The sequence below is a fragment of the Asparagus officinalis genome, chromosome 10 (assembly GCF_001876935.1).
Source record: "Asparagus officinalis chromosome 10, Aspof.V1, whole genome shotgun sequence".
Classification (NCBI taxonomy): domain Eukaryota; kingdom Viridiplantae; phylum Streptophyta; class Magnoliopsida; order Asparagales; family Asparagaceae; genus Asparagus; species Asparagus officinalis.
The window spans coordinates 30312790-30331002 of record NC_033803.1 but is presented as its reverse complement, the minus strand read 5'-3'; the positions used below and the strand labels follow the sequence as shown (position 1 = coordinate 30331002).

The window sequence follows — 18213 nt, the reverse complement described above, 5'->3', positions numbered from 1 at the left end:
TGCAATGGAGCTTGTGTCATCTACAAAAAGATTATTACAAGAGTTAAGGGATGACAAGTGGGATAATTTGCTTGAAAAAGTGAAGTCTTTTTGTGTGGCTCGTAACATTAATATTTCTAATTTTAGTGCTCAGTATGCTGTTAGACGACGTCGAGCTCGTAGTCATCAAGACATCACCATTGGGCACCATTATCGAGTAGACTTTTTTGTTCCGTGGTGAATCACTTTTTTTGTGCCGCGATCGATTCACAAATGCAAGAAATTAATGTGCGTTTTAGTAAAGATGCGACAGAATTTCTTATGCTTAGTTCTACCTTAAATCATCAAAATGCATCTGAGGCTTTGAGAATACAAGATATATGCAAATTGGTTGGCAAGTTTTATGCACAAGATTTTACAAGTGAAGAAAAAGAGAGTTTGAAGATGCAACTGAAACATTATGAGCATAATGTAGTCAAAGGGTCAGACTTCAAAACTCTTTCAACCATTTCTGAGTTGTGTCAATGGTTGGTAAAGACTAATAAATCTGCTACATACGACCTCATTTTTAGAGTGATCGTACTTGTGCTTACTCTTCCAGTTTCTACTGCTACTGCAGAACGATCATTCTCAGCTATGAATATCGTCAAGACTAGGCTTCGAAGCAAAATGGAGGATGATTTCCTCTCCGGCGCATTAATGGTGTTTATTAAAAGAGAAATTGCTAAAAGTATAAGCATTGATGCTATCATTGAAGACTTTAAAAATTTTAAGGAACGTCGAATTCCTTTTAGTTAGAGAAATTTTAGCTATAAAAAAATTGATGATGCTTATTTGACTATTTTCTATATAATATTTGTCTTCCTCTTTTGAAATATTTCGGAGATATTGATGTTAGCTATTCTACTCGTTTTATTTTGGTTGCGGTATATCTCTTGTGAATAAAATTACATTAAAAAAATTTATCTATCTTTTGTACACAACCCCCAAAACTAAAATCTTGGATCCGCCCCTGTCTTTGTTATACATTGATAAATCAAAACACAAATCTCACTACGACCCATTGGCTTGTACTAATTTGAAGGATTTTGGCGATGACATGAACATTTTTTTGTTTGATAGCAGGGAATAGAAAGAAGCTAAGGATGGAACAGGAAGAGATCGACGGGTACAACTTTGACCATAGTCAAATTTTATATAATTTAATGAATATTATAATAATATTAAAATGCGATGACTACTAGTGTCACTTGTCAAGTTCGAATTAACTGGAGCTGGCCAGATTGATGCTCGATACGTACCCAAGAATTTTTCTATGCTCACGCTGAGGCGACGCTGCGTTGGCATTAGTGAGGTGTTTGCATTAATAACTGGAAAGAGAAAAGGTATTCATCTTCAATCTTGTGTCCATCTTTCATATTCCAAGTATTCCTCTTTCATTTTCTCGGTGAGACCCACCCACAGCAAGCTTCACCCCTTCCATTGAAATAAAAATACTGTTTAAATTTTTATGGTCGAGGCAAATATGATGCTCAATTTATCACACACTAAAATTACTTGGTTTATTACACTAGCACATATTAGAGAGGATGAAACCAGACACATGCAAACTACAGAATTAATTTTCTTCCATTAATTAGGATTCTGTGGAAATATTATTTACAACCTTGCTTCTTTGATGCTGTAGCTAGCATGTAACATATCTTCGTTTCGTCCAGTACACCATCATTAATACTGCCAAGAAGGAGCAGAACTATTTCGATCATCATACGGCAGCAATCATGATTGATATCTAATGACAACAAAATGATAATAAACATAATTTTTAGCTTTAGGGTTGATTTTAGTACTGTAAAAGGAATTATGCTATTCACAAGCAATAGATACGAAACATACATGTTTATTGCGTTACTCAGTTGAAATCCTAATGCAAATTCCTTTTCTATTCATCCTCCAAATTTAGTTCAACCACGAGGAAACAAACAATAATATTTTTTTTTCGTTCAATTAAAGAAGTGAAGCATGCTGTAATTGGTTTCATAGAGATGGGAGGGAATGAAAAAGGAATAAGAGAGAGAAGATGAACCGTTAGTGAGAGAACTGAGAATTTTCTTTTCCAAACCATGTGCAATTAACGCAAAACACCTCAATAATCTCACCCCAGGCCATCTCAGCTTTAGGGCCGAAGTAGTTGGAAAAAAAAAGTAGTACGGTCATCATTTCTCCACGTTTTATCCGCTTGTGACCGGATCATCCGACAAGAAAATTGCAACAAAGCTCAAAAGAGTTTCAGATGATATAGCAATCAAGCTATCAGCACAAGGGGGAAAAAAATACTAATACCGGCTAGGACTAGTGACAAACAAGAACATTATAATTCTTCGTTGCGTCTCAAATTGTCTGCATCCGTATGCAAAGCGCATATCATCATTACAATACGTAATAATAAATGGCGGCTAAAACGTCTTGAAAAATTAAGACGCGCCTACATGAGTACCATATACCATGAAAATTGATACACAGGGAATACAAATAAAATCTATATCACACACTCATGCGATAATTTCTTTATTATGACAAAGCTTCATAATACAAGTCTCTATGCTGCCAATTCCCTATTAGACAACATTTGTTTTTTAATGCGAAAACTGCTCCAGTTGCTTGTAAATGTACCAACTAATTCAACATAGAATTTTTATTAATAGGATAAATTTGACCATAACTGATCTCAAGAGGCTATATACTTCACAACAAATTTGAAGCGAGATTTTTTTTGAAAAAATAAATCATCAATTCAGAGTGATGAACGGTTCAAACACCTTTTCCACCTTCCAAGCTTCTCCTTGCCCTAAAAGTAACAGTTGGAAGAATGATGTAACATCAAAAAGTACGAACATAGGAAAATGTTTAATGATAGTTAAGCTACAGAAGTTCAGGAATATGAGACTCAAAATATATACAACAACAACAAACTCTTTATCCCAAATTTCTGGGGGCAGGCATCAAAATATACAAAGTAAAAAAAATGCATGTACAATTTTTTTAAAAAAAATAAGCATTAAATCAGGTAGAGCTAAAACAAATTTATTTCACACTGTTATGACGCAAAAAAGGATCCTCCGAAGCTTCAATCTAACTTGTAAAAGAACAAGTCTTTGCAGAAGTATGTCAAGGATAATCTCTATAGCATGTCTTGGTCTTATTACTCTTCTTTTTATTGGGAGAAGCTAGGTTTTTTAATTTAGTAATGTTTTGCACCTATGCAACATATAGTAACATCAAGGAGAGAACTTTTTTGATATTTGATGCTCTATTGATAATATAGATTGGTTTCTTCTTTCTCAGAATTAGTAATCATTACCTTCTGGAAAATCCCACATTTCAAATCAAATTGATGGTTGAAGCCAAATGCAGTAGCTTATATGTTTACTTTTGTTATTATTTGGTTACGTACATTATAATCGATAAAATTTTATGAGTAAACAAATTGTATTATATTTGTCGTTTAAAGCTGTAATTGAGTTATTATAGCAGGTAGACTTTAGATCTTTCTTTTGTAGTTTTACACGCAAACCTATCATATAAATCCTTTGAACAGTGGATTTCCAGCCAATAGGTTGACAGGTTCTAAAGTTTTGTGAGGTTTACTGCCAGAACTTGGACAGCAATTATGAAAATTTTGCTGAGTATAACAGTCAGATTGAAAACACAAGATCCTGTGCTGGGGCAACTTCTAAAGTTTTGTGAGGTTTACTGCCAGAACTTGAACAGCAATTATGAAAATTTTGTTCAGTATAACAGTCAGATTGAAACCACAAGATCCTGTTACTAGGGAAACTGCATCAATAAAATATTATTTAATATAAAAATATAGTTGAATTAGTTTACCCTGCGTGGCGCGATTGCTAGATCATTGTCCACAATTGAGAGGGCTTTGAAACCTACTGGGTTCAGCACTTCCTCGTAGCTACAAATAAAAGACAGAGGAGCATCAATAGTTATACTGTTATAGTATTCGTTGGAAACACCACCAATCTTTTTAACCCTCAGCATATACAACTAAGTGCAACATAATAAAGATACAGAAGTTTAGATATATCGAATAGAAACAGACTTACTCAGCAATAGAATTATTATATGGCGGTCCACTTTCCTGATCATTGATCTGACACCAAAAAAAACAATACACTCCAATAACAAATGTTTTTGACGAAAAAAGGATCATAGATAATAACCAAAAGAAAAATATGGTAGTAATACAATAACCATGTCATAGTATATAGATACTGAACAACAAACTCGGACTTTATCCAACTATCTTGTAATAATCAAATTAGAAAGTTGTTAAAACCAATACATTATACACTCAATAATACTGTGATAGAAATGTTCACCACCACCATTATGCACAACATGCCTACTAGCAAATCACATGCAAAAATTTTCTTTACTTTTATCCTCAAAAATTCTCTCTCTCCACGTAAAACAATGAAAATGACAACTCCTAGAGGTGGTGGTATCCTATTTCTAGAAAAATTTAAAATTCAACCCTAGATAACTCAATCTAAACGATAAAATCAAATATCCCATTTAAGGTCCTAAGAGATACAATCAAATCCAAAATTTGAATTTCTAACAACTTTTAACTACTTTTATTTGTATCAGATATAATCTATGAATTTTTCCGGCCTCAAACCCCACAACAACAACAACACCACTCAATTGCATTGTGCGCCATGAGAGCGAGGTTGGGAGTCCCTCCACCCAATATATAAAATAAGATGCATTTAGTTCAATTAGTTGTAGGTTATCAGCAAAAGGATGTTTAAAAAAATCCCTAAATCAAATGGGTTACATGACACAATAAAAATCATTCTACTACTCAGTGGATGCAACTTTAAATTTGATTTTGTTTAAATGAACAAGACTGTACAATGAAATTTCAGAATATTAGAGAATTTGATATACAAAATTAAGTTGAAACATAATGTTTTAATAAGCTAACTTAGAGGATTTGATATACAACATTACTTTTGACAATAACTACGCTCGAGTATATTTAATTTAATAGGACAACAGACTAGTATGCCTCAACATCATTATTGGAAGAACTCAAAATTTCTAATGGATACAAGGAACACTAAGTAAATTACTGTAATTTCTCATGAAAAAGTTAACATCCTACTTTGATTAAATTGAATATAATACCTCCTAGACATTTCTACTGACTTTTCCTATATATCAGCTACAGTAAAATTTAAAACAACTAGTTTGATCTTTGAAGGAAAATATCACCATAATCTCCCAAAGCTGCTGGCAAACAACTAGTTGAGGCATGCCTCATACAAATTGGAAAAAGTAGTAAGACTGGAAAAAGAAGAAACCTCACCAGATATATAAGTGTTATGAGCTCTCCATCTGGTTTTAAAATATCAGCCATTTTCTTTGCCCAAGCTCACCAGATATATAAGTGTTATGAGCTCTCCATCTGGTTTTAAAATATCAGCCATTTTCTTTGCCCAAGATGGCCTCATGCAAGGGTCTATGGCACTCTCCATCTGGTTTTAAAATATCAGCCATTTTCTTTGCCCAAGATGGCCTCATGCAAGGGTCTATGGCAAAAAAAAACCTGCAATATTACACCCAAATGATGAATTCAGATAAGAACAAGAAGATGAAGCATTCTAAATGAAAGAAGTGAAGCTTTACGTGTAATCAAAAACCATATCGAACAATTCTGCTGGCTGCCAAGTAAAAAAATCTGCTGCCACAAAGTCGAAATAATTTGCATTTGGAAAAGAGGATGACCACTGATTCAAAGGAGATAATAAAGGGTTAGATGTAACACAGAGACCTAATTTCTGAGCCATATATATGTAACCAGAGCGCTACTATATTGCTGGATTTCGGTAAGAGGCATAAGCTATAATGAGAGCAATGAGTGCAGGAAATGCAAAAAAATGGACAAGTAAACTGCATACACAGGTTTTTTTTTTAATATTGGCACAGCTGTGCATCAGTTGAGAATGAGAACTCATTCTGAAGTTTAAATGATATGTCAAATATTTCTCAATCAACTAATGTATATCACCATTCTGAATTTGACATGTATCTTATATTTTTATTTATCAAACTAACTTATCAGCTTATATCTTAAATATATACAGCCTTAAAATCATATTATATTATCAGGTAAAACGTAAGTCCATAGTCTAGGAAAAAAAAGGTGTCCCTTAGCACAAGCATATGCTGCCTACATATGCTGCCTATTTCATTAGAGGGTTTTCACATCTCATTATTCGAAGGGAGAGGTAATTCTGAAAATAACAAATATATGAGGGTAAATCTGTGGGAAAAAAAACTTGACTAAATCACTGTGAACATGTCATTGTGATGTTCAATTAGCGAGAAGAATTGTGGACTTTGAGCACACACTTCAATCATGGGCCGCAAAATAGCACATGCAGAAACAATTCGCTCTGCAATATATGATTTGCCTCATTCAACAAAACTGACGTCAGCAAAACAGTACACAATTAGCTACCTGCAATATTCACGTGAAAAATACTCTTCAATATGAAAAAGAAGAAAATTATATTCTGATCGGCCTTTTACTCAATTTAATACTGTAGAAATAATGCACCGAAGATATTTCATTTATCATTATTTTCTTTTCAAAATGTCATATGATGCTTTTTTAATCTCTGTGCACATTTCACAGCCGGAAGTCAACTTCAAGCACAAAGTGCATCTCTATCCTAATTTCTGCCTAATGGTATGTTTCTTGCCTTCCTGATTTCTGCCTAATGTTATTTTTATACTTCATCATCAAGATTTTTCTGCATGAAACACCTTCATAGAGTAAACCTATGTTACCTAGGTCCTTCTACAATGGAGCTATAACCGTACCCGACACGCTTCATACCCATACCCGTACCCGACACTTCTTGGACACTTCTTAAATATATGCATATATTTATTCAGACCTTTACTCAGTTACACAATGCATGTTTAATTAAAAACACTCATCATATACTTCTTGGATATACATCCAACACTTCACATCCATTTTGTAACTTGTTGGATAAGGTTCAAGTTCGTTTCAGCCTTAAGATCTATGATTTAAAAAGGTCATTTACATATGTAAATAGCGCAAAACTATGATTATATCCCATGAGTTTTAGCCGTGTCCCCCTACCCAACCTTTTACAATTTGCCATGTCCTGTACCCGTACGCGCATCCATACCTATGCAATTTAACCTCTTCCACCTGGTTTCTAACTGAATAGCTGATACAACCATTATCTACATAAAGTGATTCGATGATAAATCTCACTGAATAGGAAGGAAATTTTGCTATTTCGGTGAAGTTTCAGTTTTTTCAGTCTTAATTGAGGAAAGATTTGACCAAGATAGCTAGATTTATCATACTCAAATCGCTCTATGTAGGCTAATACTGCATGAAACAACCGCATAGAGTAGTAAACAAATGAAGCGCGTTGTAATAAAAAGTTTCATGTTTTCACTTCTCTCCTCTAGTAATAATACCTCTTTGGCTTTCTTAACAGCATTTCTTGATACATCCAAGCCTACAACATGACGATCAGGGCTGGCCATAGCAACCACATCATACCCCTGACATAAAGATCAGTAAGTCAGAATAGTCCAGCTACAATAGAACTGTGGAAGGAAAAACATATGAATAAAACTGAAAATTCAAATAATTACAAAGGCTAGCCTGAAATAAATAGCGTAACTATATATCACTGTTTTAAATATCCTCGACATGGCCGAGATGTCGGGCCGATATATCCTTTCATAAGGCTTTCCACAAAACGATATGGGCTCGATATCTTTTATCGCTTTTTAGGGAATTTTGGGCAATATATCCCTAAAATGGCTGATATATCAGCTGATATTTGGCCGATATGTCATTTTATTTGTCTTGTTGCAGAACAATATATTGCTTTTGGCAAGGCGATTTATGATGATTTCCCTAATATGTCAAGTGACATTTCAGCCTTAAAAAATTGACTGAAATGTTGCAATCCCAACTTCTTTTATTGATTTTAAAAGATTGGTTAGTGACCCTAAATTTATATTATCTACATTTTTGTATGCTCGGATTTAATTAGGTATGTCCAAATAACATTTTGGGACATCTATGCACATCATTCAATATGTTACTCCGATATTTCCTATATATCCCCGATATTTCCCCAATAATCGCAATCCGATATAGATTTGGGTCGTCGGATATTTTCCCGATGTCCGATATTTAAAATCTTGCAATATGTGAATCACCTGACCATATGAGGGATAACATGTCTGAAACACATGGAATCAAAGAGCTATAATTGAAAGATTTTAGTCTAATAATTAAAGCATTAAGTCCACATGCAATAACCATGAAGGCATACTTGCAAGCTAATTATTTTTTTATTTATTATCTTTGGAAAACCCGCATACATACTTACAAGCTATATAGCACGGACACGGATCCGACACGGCCATCCGACACGCCGACACGAGGCAAATCCTAAAAAATACATAGGATACGTGTGTTCGACACATGTGTCCGACACGGACACGACACGGCTTCATGTTATGCGTGTTCGTGCTTCATAGATTACAAGTAACATGTTCTTTCTTTTCTGTCTTTAGTCGACTTTGTAAAAATCGCATAAAAGTTACCAATTAGCACAAACTAGTCATAAAATTGAGAAGCTTAGCTAAGAAAGTCTTTTTTTCTAAGTGGGAAATTATCAGTGACCTGAAGGTAAATTTACCTTACTCTCTGGTAGAATATAAGAAGAGAGGGAAAGGAGCTTTTAATAGCGTGGTTCATTTCCATAAGCCAATCACTGACTAACTATTGGACTAAAAAGCATATAGTCCATTATTTTTCCTTTTGATTAAAGTGCCAAAATAAATGAAGGCATGCATGATAGCAGAGGATCTTCTTCTTTACAACATAAACATAAGTTTGAACTGTTATCTTGAAAGGTGACATTAACCCGGAGAGAGTCTGTCATCTTTACATATGGAGAGAATCTGTTCAGGATTATAAGGACTCTCAATCTGGGACTAAAAACAGAATAAATTCAACTCTAACTAAACAACACACTAATACTCTACATCAAGCTGGAGCATAGATGTCAATCATGTCTAGCTTGTTACAAAGTGATGAAAAAGTAGGTCATGACAAGGCCTTTATAAGAATATCAGCAATCTGATTAGCAGAGCAAACATATGGAGTAACAATCTCCTTAGACCGCCACATATCTGAAATAAAAGTGACAGTCCACGTCAATATGTTCAGGGTTTGAGGTTCGGTTCATGATAAGATTCAAAATGATTCAGGTCAAGATTGTTATGTCAATTTAATTTGGCCCAACGGTTTTAGTTTTCAGAGAGGTGTTAGTGTTGATAAAGGTTAGCTCTTTTGTTCTATTTGGTTTTGTGATAGTTTGAGAATTGGATGATTTCTTCTGCAGGATTTGACCTTTCATAGGAAGCTAAAGATTGTTGCTTTGAGACTTTTACTTTGTTGGGAATTGGATTGGATTGGACTGGACGTGGTGCTTGTTATAAAATTTGATTCTGGTGAAGGTTGGATTCAAGTAAGTGATTGGTCAACTTTGTTGAACTAATTGAAGGAGTTGGTGGCAGTTTGAGATTCCCTTTTAGGTGGTATAAAACATAAGTATGAGATGATGATGAGATTCAGGCGATTGCTTTCGCAACATCCAGCTCACTTTCATATAATGTATCCAAACTCGCAGTTGTTGATCACTAACTTGCATTATCTTATTATCATAAAGAAATTAGATGATACTTGAATTCGTAGTAACATCCTGTAGTAGCGAAAAATCAATAATCTAACAAGTTAATCTGTAATGAAGTTTCTAAATCTCCCTAATCATCAAAGGAAAGCCAAAAAAACTTATTTATCACTGAATGCTCCATAGAAAACCATTTAAAGGTCTTTGTATTTAAATACAAGTTAGAAATCTCTGATTAACAAAAGTCGGGAGTCTTTGCATACAGTCCATAATATTTTAGAAAGGACTCATAATAATCTCGTGTGGGATCAATAATTTTCAAACTACTAATATACGACATACTAAGCAATCATGTGTTTCTCCTCAATGGAAATATCCGAATAGAGCCACTGGGATTTTGCTCCAACCTGAACAATCACATGGTTTCTTAAAACAGTATAAAAGAATAAAGTAGTTTCACAAATCACTTCAAAATAAAAACCCTAAAATGTTCACTGCAATTAAAGAGGATAAGAACCTCACAGTGCCACATCCAGGGACCAATATACGCCCTTTCGGAAGTGTTCCTGTCTGAAGGAGATGCAAAACTACAGGTGTTGGTTGACCCAGATCCCATGGAGTTACTCCTTCCTCCCAGCATTTTTCCCAGCCATCTGACAATTTAAAAACATAAACTCACTTGAGGCCAAAGTTTTCAGTTAGAGACCTTCATTAGTTAACTATTATCAATTACAAGCAAAACACAGTGATCATTAAATCCAAAAAATAAACTTTATAAATGATAGATATATAAACAAATCAATTTAGTCATTATAAAAAGCAAAGGACCACCAAAATATTAAAAAGGACTAATGTGCTCATCTTGAGCATTTTTTCCAGGTTAGTCCTCTAATGATACCTGTCAAGGACTGTGGAATCAGATACCAATTAGAGAGAAGACCAACCACTTTCCAAGTAATAGAATTGCTTGCAACATTATCCTAATTTGCAACTGCCCAAGGCTGGTGCTAGTATCAAATGCTATGAAGCACGGACACGAACACGGCGACACGGACACGACACGGACACAGACACGGCAAAACCCAAAAAAATAGGATATGGCAACACGGCTAGATTTTTTAATATTATTATTATATATAGATAAATTTATAAAATTTAAACAACAAACTAAAATGTAATCCTCAAACACAAACTACTAATTACTAAGTTGTTGCTCACTGACTTTGTTTTCTTTTTTACATAGTATACTTGAGAGTTAAGTAGCAACGAGCAAGGATGAAGGATCAATCAAATTTCCCAACATAGCTACCAAAAGAAATATTCATAATTCATTCATTAAATATGTATATTGCAGGCAATTGACCATGATAATGAGCTACATATAATATATTGCAGCCCAAATGATAAGCAGTGACATGCATTTTGTTGCAATTGACCATGATAAGGAGCTATTATTAGTCTTTGATCCGTCTTTTCATGAAATATTCAGCCATATTATTTTCTAAAATATCTTCTTTTAATTTTATGACAGGTAAAAGTTAATAGATATCATGTTATAAATCTTTGTTACTGTACAAAAAATCCGACTTTTAATTTTATACTCAATTGCAAGAAGCAATTTATGTCTTACAAAATTGAGGAACGCTTCAACAAAAATCTGTTATAAGTATTTGACAGTATTCTCTAATTAACAGTAAATTAAAAAAATAAAACCCTAATTAATTAATAGTAAATTAATGGAACCCTAATTAATTAACATTAAATTAAAAGAAAATAGTAAATAAAAATGTAACAATAGGAACCCTAATTTAATTAACAATATATTCATATTAAAAAATTTAAGTGCATATATATAAACAGGGAGATTGAGAGATTGAGAGAGAGACGAATTCAGAGAGAGAGAAAGAGAATCGGAGAGAAAGAAAGAGATCAGGAGAGAGAGTGACGGATTCAGAGAGAGAAAGAGAGAGAATCAGAGAAAGAGAGAGATCGGGAGAGAGACGAATTCAAAGAGAGAAAGAGAGAGATCGGGAGAGAGACGAATTCAAAGAGAGAAAGAGAGAGAGAGACTGACTTAGCGTCGAGAGACTGGCAGCGTCGAGGATGAGGAAGAGCCGATCTCGAGCTCGAGAGAGACGAGGACGAGGAAGAGCCGATCTCGAGGGGGAGAGAGACGAGGACGAGGAAGATAGACTGGAGGCGTCGGGACGGTAAGAAATGAAATTAAGGTTTGGGTTTGGGTTTTGGGTTTTTTTTGTTCACGAACGAGTCGGGAACGAGTCGCTCACGAATTTGGGACGTGTCGGTGCGTTGACCGCGTCAGTGGAGTTGACCGCGTGTTCGACGCGTGTCGAACACGTGTCGAAAGCGTGTCTGCGTCCGACACACGTCGGACACGGACTCGGGGCCAATTTTGGCATGTCCGTGCTTCATAGATCAAATGGACAAAGAATAGAAAAACCAAAAAGACTCCAAACTCTATAAGAAAGAATATGATTTTTTTTTGGAATTAAATCTAAAATATTTGTCATGAAGCTTTGGTGCACGTTTAGGTCTCAACTAAATGCAGACCCTACTTGCGGAAGGGAAGGTTTCTCAATTTCCAGCTCTAAGCTCAATGCTTCTATGCCCATCTTCACTTGTTATTCCTTCACCATTTTCACGATAGCATCAAAGTCTTTACAACTCAAATTCAGATCAACTATAGAAACAACTCATTATGAAAATAGTTTTAAGTAAATTTTACCAAAAAATTATTACTGTCAATTTGACCACAAACATGTAATTATCAGTGCCCATTCCTGGCATTTAAAAGTATGGATACAAGAAGGACCATCACAAAAACTTCTAGTAAACTAGTAGGCCAATTGTTTGTTAAAAAAACTGTACTCACGGTTATACAGTTCTTACACCCCAAGCGTCCTATAGGTTTAAGTAAGAGTCTAGAAGAAGGGGGAAGACAATAATTCTCTTATAGGAGATCTGAGATGCGAGCCAAAAAGTAACTAACAGATTCCCAATTGAAATGGCTGCTCTTCGCAGATCAGGTTTTCAGAAATTCTTTTACATGGAAATTAGATGATCAGTGTTCTCTGATACACAGCTCCCCCGAGCTTATTATAGTACAAAAGAAAATTGAAATCATCAAACTCTCTTTCATCTAACAATCAATGGTCTACTTTGAGAGCATAGCCACATGAAGGAACTAGCTTGTCTGTCCTTCCTCTTGATACCAAACTGTCAAATAAAAGAATCTCCAAATTAGTGATTGTAATCTAAATCTGATGTAATTCCTTCATGAGCTTAGAAGGCTCATTATCATGCAAAAGAGGGCCATCATAAGCCACATTATGCAGCTCATAATAGAATGAACTCCTTTAATTGATCAACCATTATCAAAAGTATCTGCTGCTAAATTAATGAGAGCCATCTCATTCTGCATCAGCCAGATGTAAACTGATTTTCATCATCCTCGTCATGAAGTGCTCTGGCAAGAATCGTGACCACATTTCTCTAATTACTACAAATCTTCAATGCATTCAGAAAAATCAAAACGAACAGATACAAATGAACTTCATCACTGCCTCATACGTAACAAATATCTCGATTCTCCCTCTTTACCCAAATGAATAAATTTAACACACCTTTTCTTTGTCTAGTCCCAAGATAGTAAAAAAACATGAAATTCATTAAAAATAAAATAACTACCTTCATGACTCACCATGAGAAAGGAAATTAACTCTCCAAAATCTCTACCTAGGGAAAATATTGGAAATGCATCATTATCTCCAAAAAGTTTTATAGAAACACATCAATGTCAATAGAAAATGCATAAGAACGATGGCTATGACTATGGACTAAAATTAAATACACTCAAGAATGCTCAGTTCAAGATCAAGGCCTTAGAAATAGACAGCTTTCAAATATCAGAATGGGTTAACTTTACCTCGATGCTTAAAGCCAGTAGTTGGGCTCCACAAAATAGGTTAACTTTACATTGTAGTTTGCTATTTATAGTACTATTGACAATACCATTACCTTTCTTTTTTATCTTATTATTCACACTTTTCTGGTGTAAGTTCTCTTTTGGTAATCATTCAATTGGCTATATTTAATTTTAATAATATCAGAGGTTAGAATATTCTCTTCTATTTAAAAAGTGGACATGATTTTCTTAAAAAATATATACACATAGTAACAATAGTATATACTTCAGTGCAACTCAAATATTAGCTTGAAGCCATTTATAGTAAGGTCTTTTCTATGCCAGAATGGTGATATAGTGATTACACAGTCTAAAAGTCAGAAAAAAATTCTATAAAGAAAAAATAATTTAATATGTCAAATTAAGAACTAATTTATAAAATATACATGGGCAGTGCAGATAGCTATTGAAAATAAAGTATATATCTTCATAAAAATTTCATAGTGAGTGACCAACTACAATCATCCAAATTTAAGCATAAATAATTATTATTTTAGTTACTAATTTGATACGCATAACTATGGAATAAATCTCCAGCAAAAAATAGGAATTGAGATTGTATTGAGCTGTAGGTAAATAAATAAATGTTATTAGAGCTCCTCTTTATATTAAATTTAAAAGTAACTATTTAAATTATTAAGCACCAAATGTTAGCTCATGTGAGAAAGTAAAGTAATCTATAGTCTATATACATATATAGTCAATCAATCAAACGTATTAAAATTATAATGACCACAGTTAAAATTATATAGTGGGTTCACATTAAATATAATTTGTAAAGAATAGTAGTTAAAGTCAAAATCTTTTTAACCACTATATAGATTGTCTGAAAATTTTTGCATATATAAACTATACTATCTAGGAATAGTGACGTGCACACTTAACTATGATCTAATAATCTTAAGAACGACTTATTCTTCAATATCATTATTAATTGATGCATATGTGCATTACACTGAAAACACAATAAAAGTTTAGAAAACTACAAAATAAACACCCTCAAAAGTTTTAAAAAGTGTAAAAAAACACTCTAAAATTTATAATTTACAAATACACAAAACTATTAAACATTACATTGAAATCAATGAATTACAAAAAAAATCATTGAAAATTTTTAAACTTTGGAGGGGTAATTTTCAATGTACTAAACTTTAAGGGTATTTTTTATAAATTTTAAATTTAATAGATTTTCAATTAGTTATGTTCTTTTCAAAAAAGTTATGGATAATATTTACCATGAAAAGTTTTTCCTAAACCTATACTTTTAAAAGGTGTATGATATTTTTACAAAATTTTAATTTTCTCGGTGTTGTTAGTAATTTTGCATATTTATTTTAGTGTCTATAGGTTAGAAATTTTTATGGAGTTTTTTTGTAAATTATGAATTTTAAAAACTTTTTATAATTTTTTAAACTTATAGGCCTTTTCTACAAATTATAAATTATTTATAGACTATTAATATTTCCTATGTTTTCAATTTACTAATGAATTTTGAATCTTAAACGTTTGTTTGTAATTTTTAAAACTTTAAGGGTGTTTTCTATAATTATAAATTAAATAGAGAATATTTATAATTCCTATATTTTAATGTACTGTTAGGTCAGAAATTAGCAGAATTTTTGTAAATTTTATAATTTTGAGGGTTTTATTTTACAATTTGTAAAAAGTTCAGAGTGTGTATTGTAAATTCCATAACTTTTTGGGGGTTGTTTGTGTTATTTGTAGGTTTTTAGTATGTTTATAAGTTTGATATTTTCAAGGTTTTTTTTATAAATTTTAAATTTTTAGGGGTGTTTTTGTATTTTTTTTAAGTTACAAGATATTTTCTCCAAAGTCAAAAAACTTTTAGTTTCTAGTTAGCATATACTTTTCAGATTTCTCACTGAATTGAGATAAGTAAAATTTATAATTATCAAGATGCTTTAATAAAATTTTGAATTTGTAGGGGCGTTTCTGTAATTTAAAAAACTTAGAGAATATTTTTTACAAAGTCTAAAAACTTTTAGGTGTTGACTAGCATATATTTTTTAGATTTCTCTACGAATTAAAATAAGTAAAGGATTTGAATTATATAAAACGTATCTATTTTATCCAATAACATGTTAAGTCTCATTATGAATAGAATAAATTATTAGGTTACCAATTCAAAGAAGATAAGATAATTAGAATAAATTAGGATAACAATGTAATATTCAAAAAACCTAAGGGTAATATTGACTATAGAAAGATTTCTCGAACCCGTATTTTTAAAGGGAGTATGATTAGTAGTTATTGTCAATGTTACATTAAACGTTGGACGTTTCTAGACGTCGGACTTGGCGTTCAGCGCTTAGTCGCCTAGGTGGACGTCTAAGTGGTTTCTGAGTGTTTTTTTCTTTTTTCTTTTTTTAATTATGATACTTGAAGATAAATATATATATACTCAATCAAAGATGCATGAATACTAAAATACCAATACTATTAACTAAATTGCTTGGTTTACCAATTACAATAGCTCTTTGTATGTTTATACTTCTCAACTCAAGTTATAAGTTCATCTCAACAGTGAAAAACTCATTCTCAACTCAAATTACTGTTAACTTATAAGTTACTGTTAAGTTTAAGTTAACAATAAACTTAAACTTAAGTTTACTGTTAACTAAAATATTATTAACTTAAGTTTACTGTTTACTTAAACTTAAGTTTACCATCAACAAAAAACTTAATATTAACTTAAACTTACTTAAATTTACTATTAACTTACACTTCTTAAGTTTAAGTTACTGTTGATAACTAACTTAAATAGATATTTAAGAAGTACTCTTTACCTTGTTAGTAGTTACAGAAATCGAGGGAGCTCGGTAATGTTACAGAAGGCGTTAGGCAGACTAAACGTTTGAGCAAGTGCTTAGCGCATAGACCCCTAGGCGTACGCTTCGGCAGCGTCTAGGCGTTTTACTATTTTTAAATTATTTAATTAATAAATTGATAAAAATATGTATTAAATTCATATAATTTTTTTTTAAAAGATAGTAATCTTAGTTCCACAATAAATCATGCATACTTAGATACTAAATAGTCAAAATAATAATTAACAAGACTAGAGCCTAAGATGTTTTTTTTTTTAATTATAATAATTGATAGTGAATGTTAATGTTATAGAAAGCTTAGATGTCGGACTGATGTCTAGACGGATTTCTTTCTTTATTTAAGTGGTGATCGATGAGGTTTTGCTGAAGGTCGGAGGAGATAGTGGAAGTGTTCATATTTGGAGGTTAATGGAATTTGGAGGAGGTGTAAGCTACAACACATAAAATCACAACCAAAACCTACAAGGTGCAATCCACGTAAACAGATAATGCTCTCCTACACGCTCGTAAAATCTAGGTGGGCAGCCTAAATACCGTCTAGACGCTAGGCGCTAGTTAGGCGGTCTAGGTACCGCCTAGGTCTAGGCGTACGCCTAAGCGGACTAGGCGGAGGTTTTTTAAAACAGTGGTTATTGTAATATAACATCAAGATTTCTACAAAAATTAATTAAACCCCCATTTAGAATAAAAAAACAAACCAGAAAATCTACTTGATGTCTCAAGAAACAAAAAGAAAAAAAAACACTAACATCCTTTATTTCTACATTTATTATCTTTATATGTTGCTCCCTATATTCAGATAATCTATTTATCCATCAACTGAGAATACCTAAAAAGTCAAGAAGAAGAAAAAGATCAAAATAGAAAAGAAAACATTATTACTAATTAAGTGATTAGGTCATAGCTTTACCGTGCATTCCCTAACACCAACTCCCCCCCCCCCCCCAGAAAATTTTCTACGGTTACCTAGGAACCAATTTTCAAAACATTTGCAAACAGATTCCCTCTGATACACGAATTAGTTCCCTAAAATTGGTGTACCACTTACAAGTATGTGGGTGCAAAGTCTCTTTAAGTGCATATGTGCAAGACGCAACACAATGTTGTGCAATCAAGTAAAGGAAAACGCATAATAGATAATATAAGCCAATTACTTTATTGCAACTAACTACTTAAGTTATAAAACGTAAAATGAAATGGTGATCCCAACAAGAACCATGTTAAAAAAAACATAACAAAGAAATAAACTCCATTAAGAAGAAATATTTAAGTGCTTTGTATAAAAATATATTGAAATGCATAATTAGCTGTCTAGTTTCTAGTTTTCTACTATATACTTTGGAAATTTTTAAGCGTACCTGAAAAAAGTTTACAACGTACCACTAACCAAACTTGCGTACCGAAGCAAGCTAACCCCCACTCTCATCGAATCCAAATTTTCTAGGTGGCAAATTACGTACTCAAATGCGTACCTTGACTTGCTACGTACCGCGTACTATATAACTATGGATTAGGCAATCTCATCACAGTCCTAAAAACGTGAGTTATCCTACACCAAATATGTATTACAATATATTTTGTAAATTTTTGTACTAGACTCAGAAATATATAACTA

At 32.9% G+C, this 18213-nt stretch overlaps 1 protein-coding gene across 2 annotated transcripts in view; it reads right to left on the bottom strand.

The window, feature by feature from the left end:
- LOC109825144 (probable thiol methyltransferase 2) overlaps nucleotides 2348-18213 on the bottom strand; it is a 17940-nt gene continuing 2074 nt past the window's right edge. For both annotated transcript variants that reach the window (XM_020391885.1, XM_020391886.1), the window contains 8 exons: nucleotides 10287-10417; nucleotides 7528-7614; nucleotides 5689-5789; nucleotides 5600-5608; nucleotides 5439-5529; nucleotides 4098-4144; nucleotides 3868-3946; nucleotides 2348-2827 (listed from right to left, as the gene is read on the bottom strand). In XM_020391885.1, the coding sequence (XP_020247474.1) occupies nucleotides 2774-2827; nucleotides 3868-3946; nucleotides 4098-4144; nucleotides 5439-5529; nucleotides 5600-5608; nucleotides 5689-5789; nucleotides 7528-7614; nucleotides 10287-10417 (599 nt within the window). In that variant the 3' untranslated portion in view covers nucleotides 2348-2773. The remainder of the gene's footprint in view (nucleotides 2828-3867; nucleotides 3947-4097; nucleotides 4145-5438; nucleotides 5530-5599; nucleotides 5609-5688; nucleotides 5790-7527; nucleotides 7615-10286; nucleotides 10418-18213) is intronic.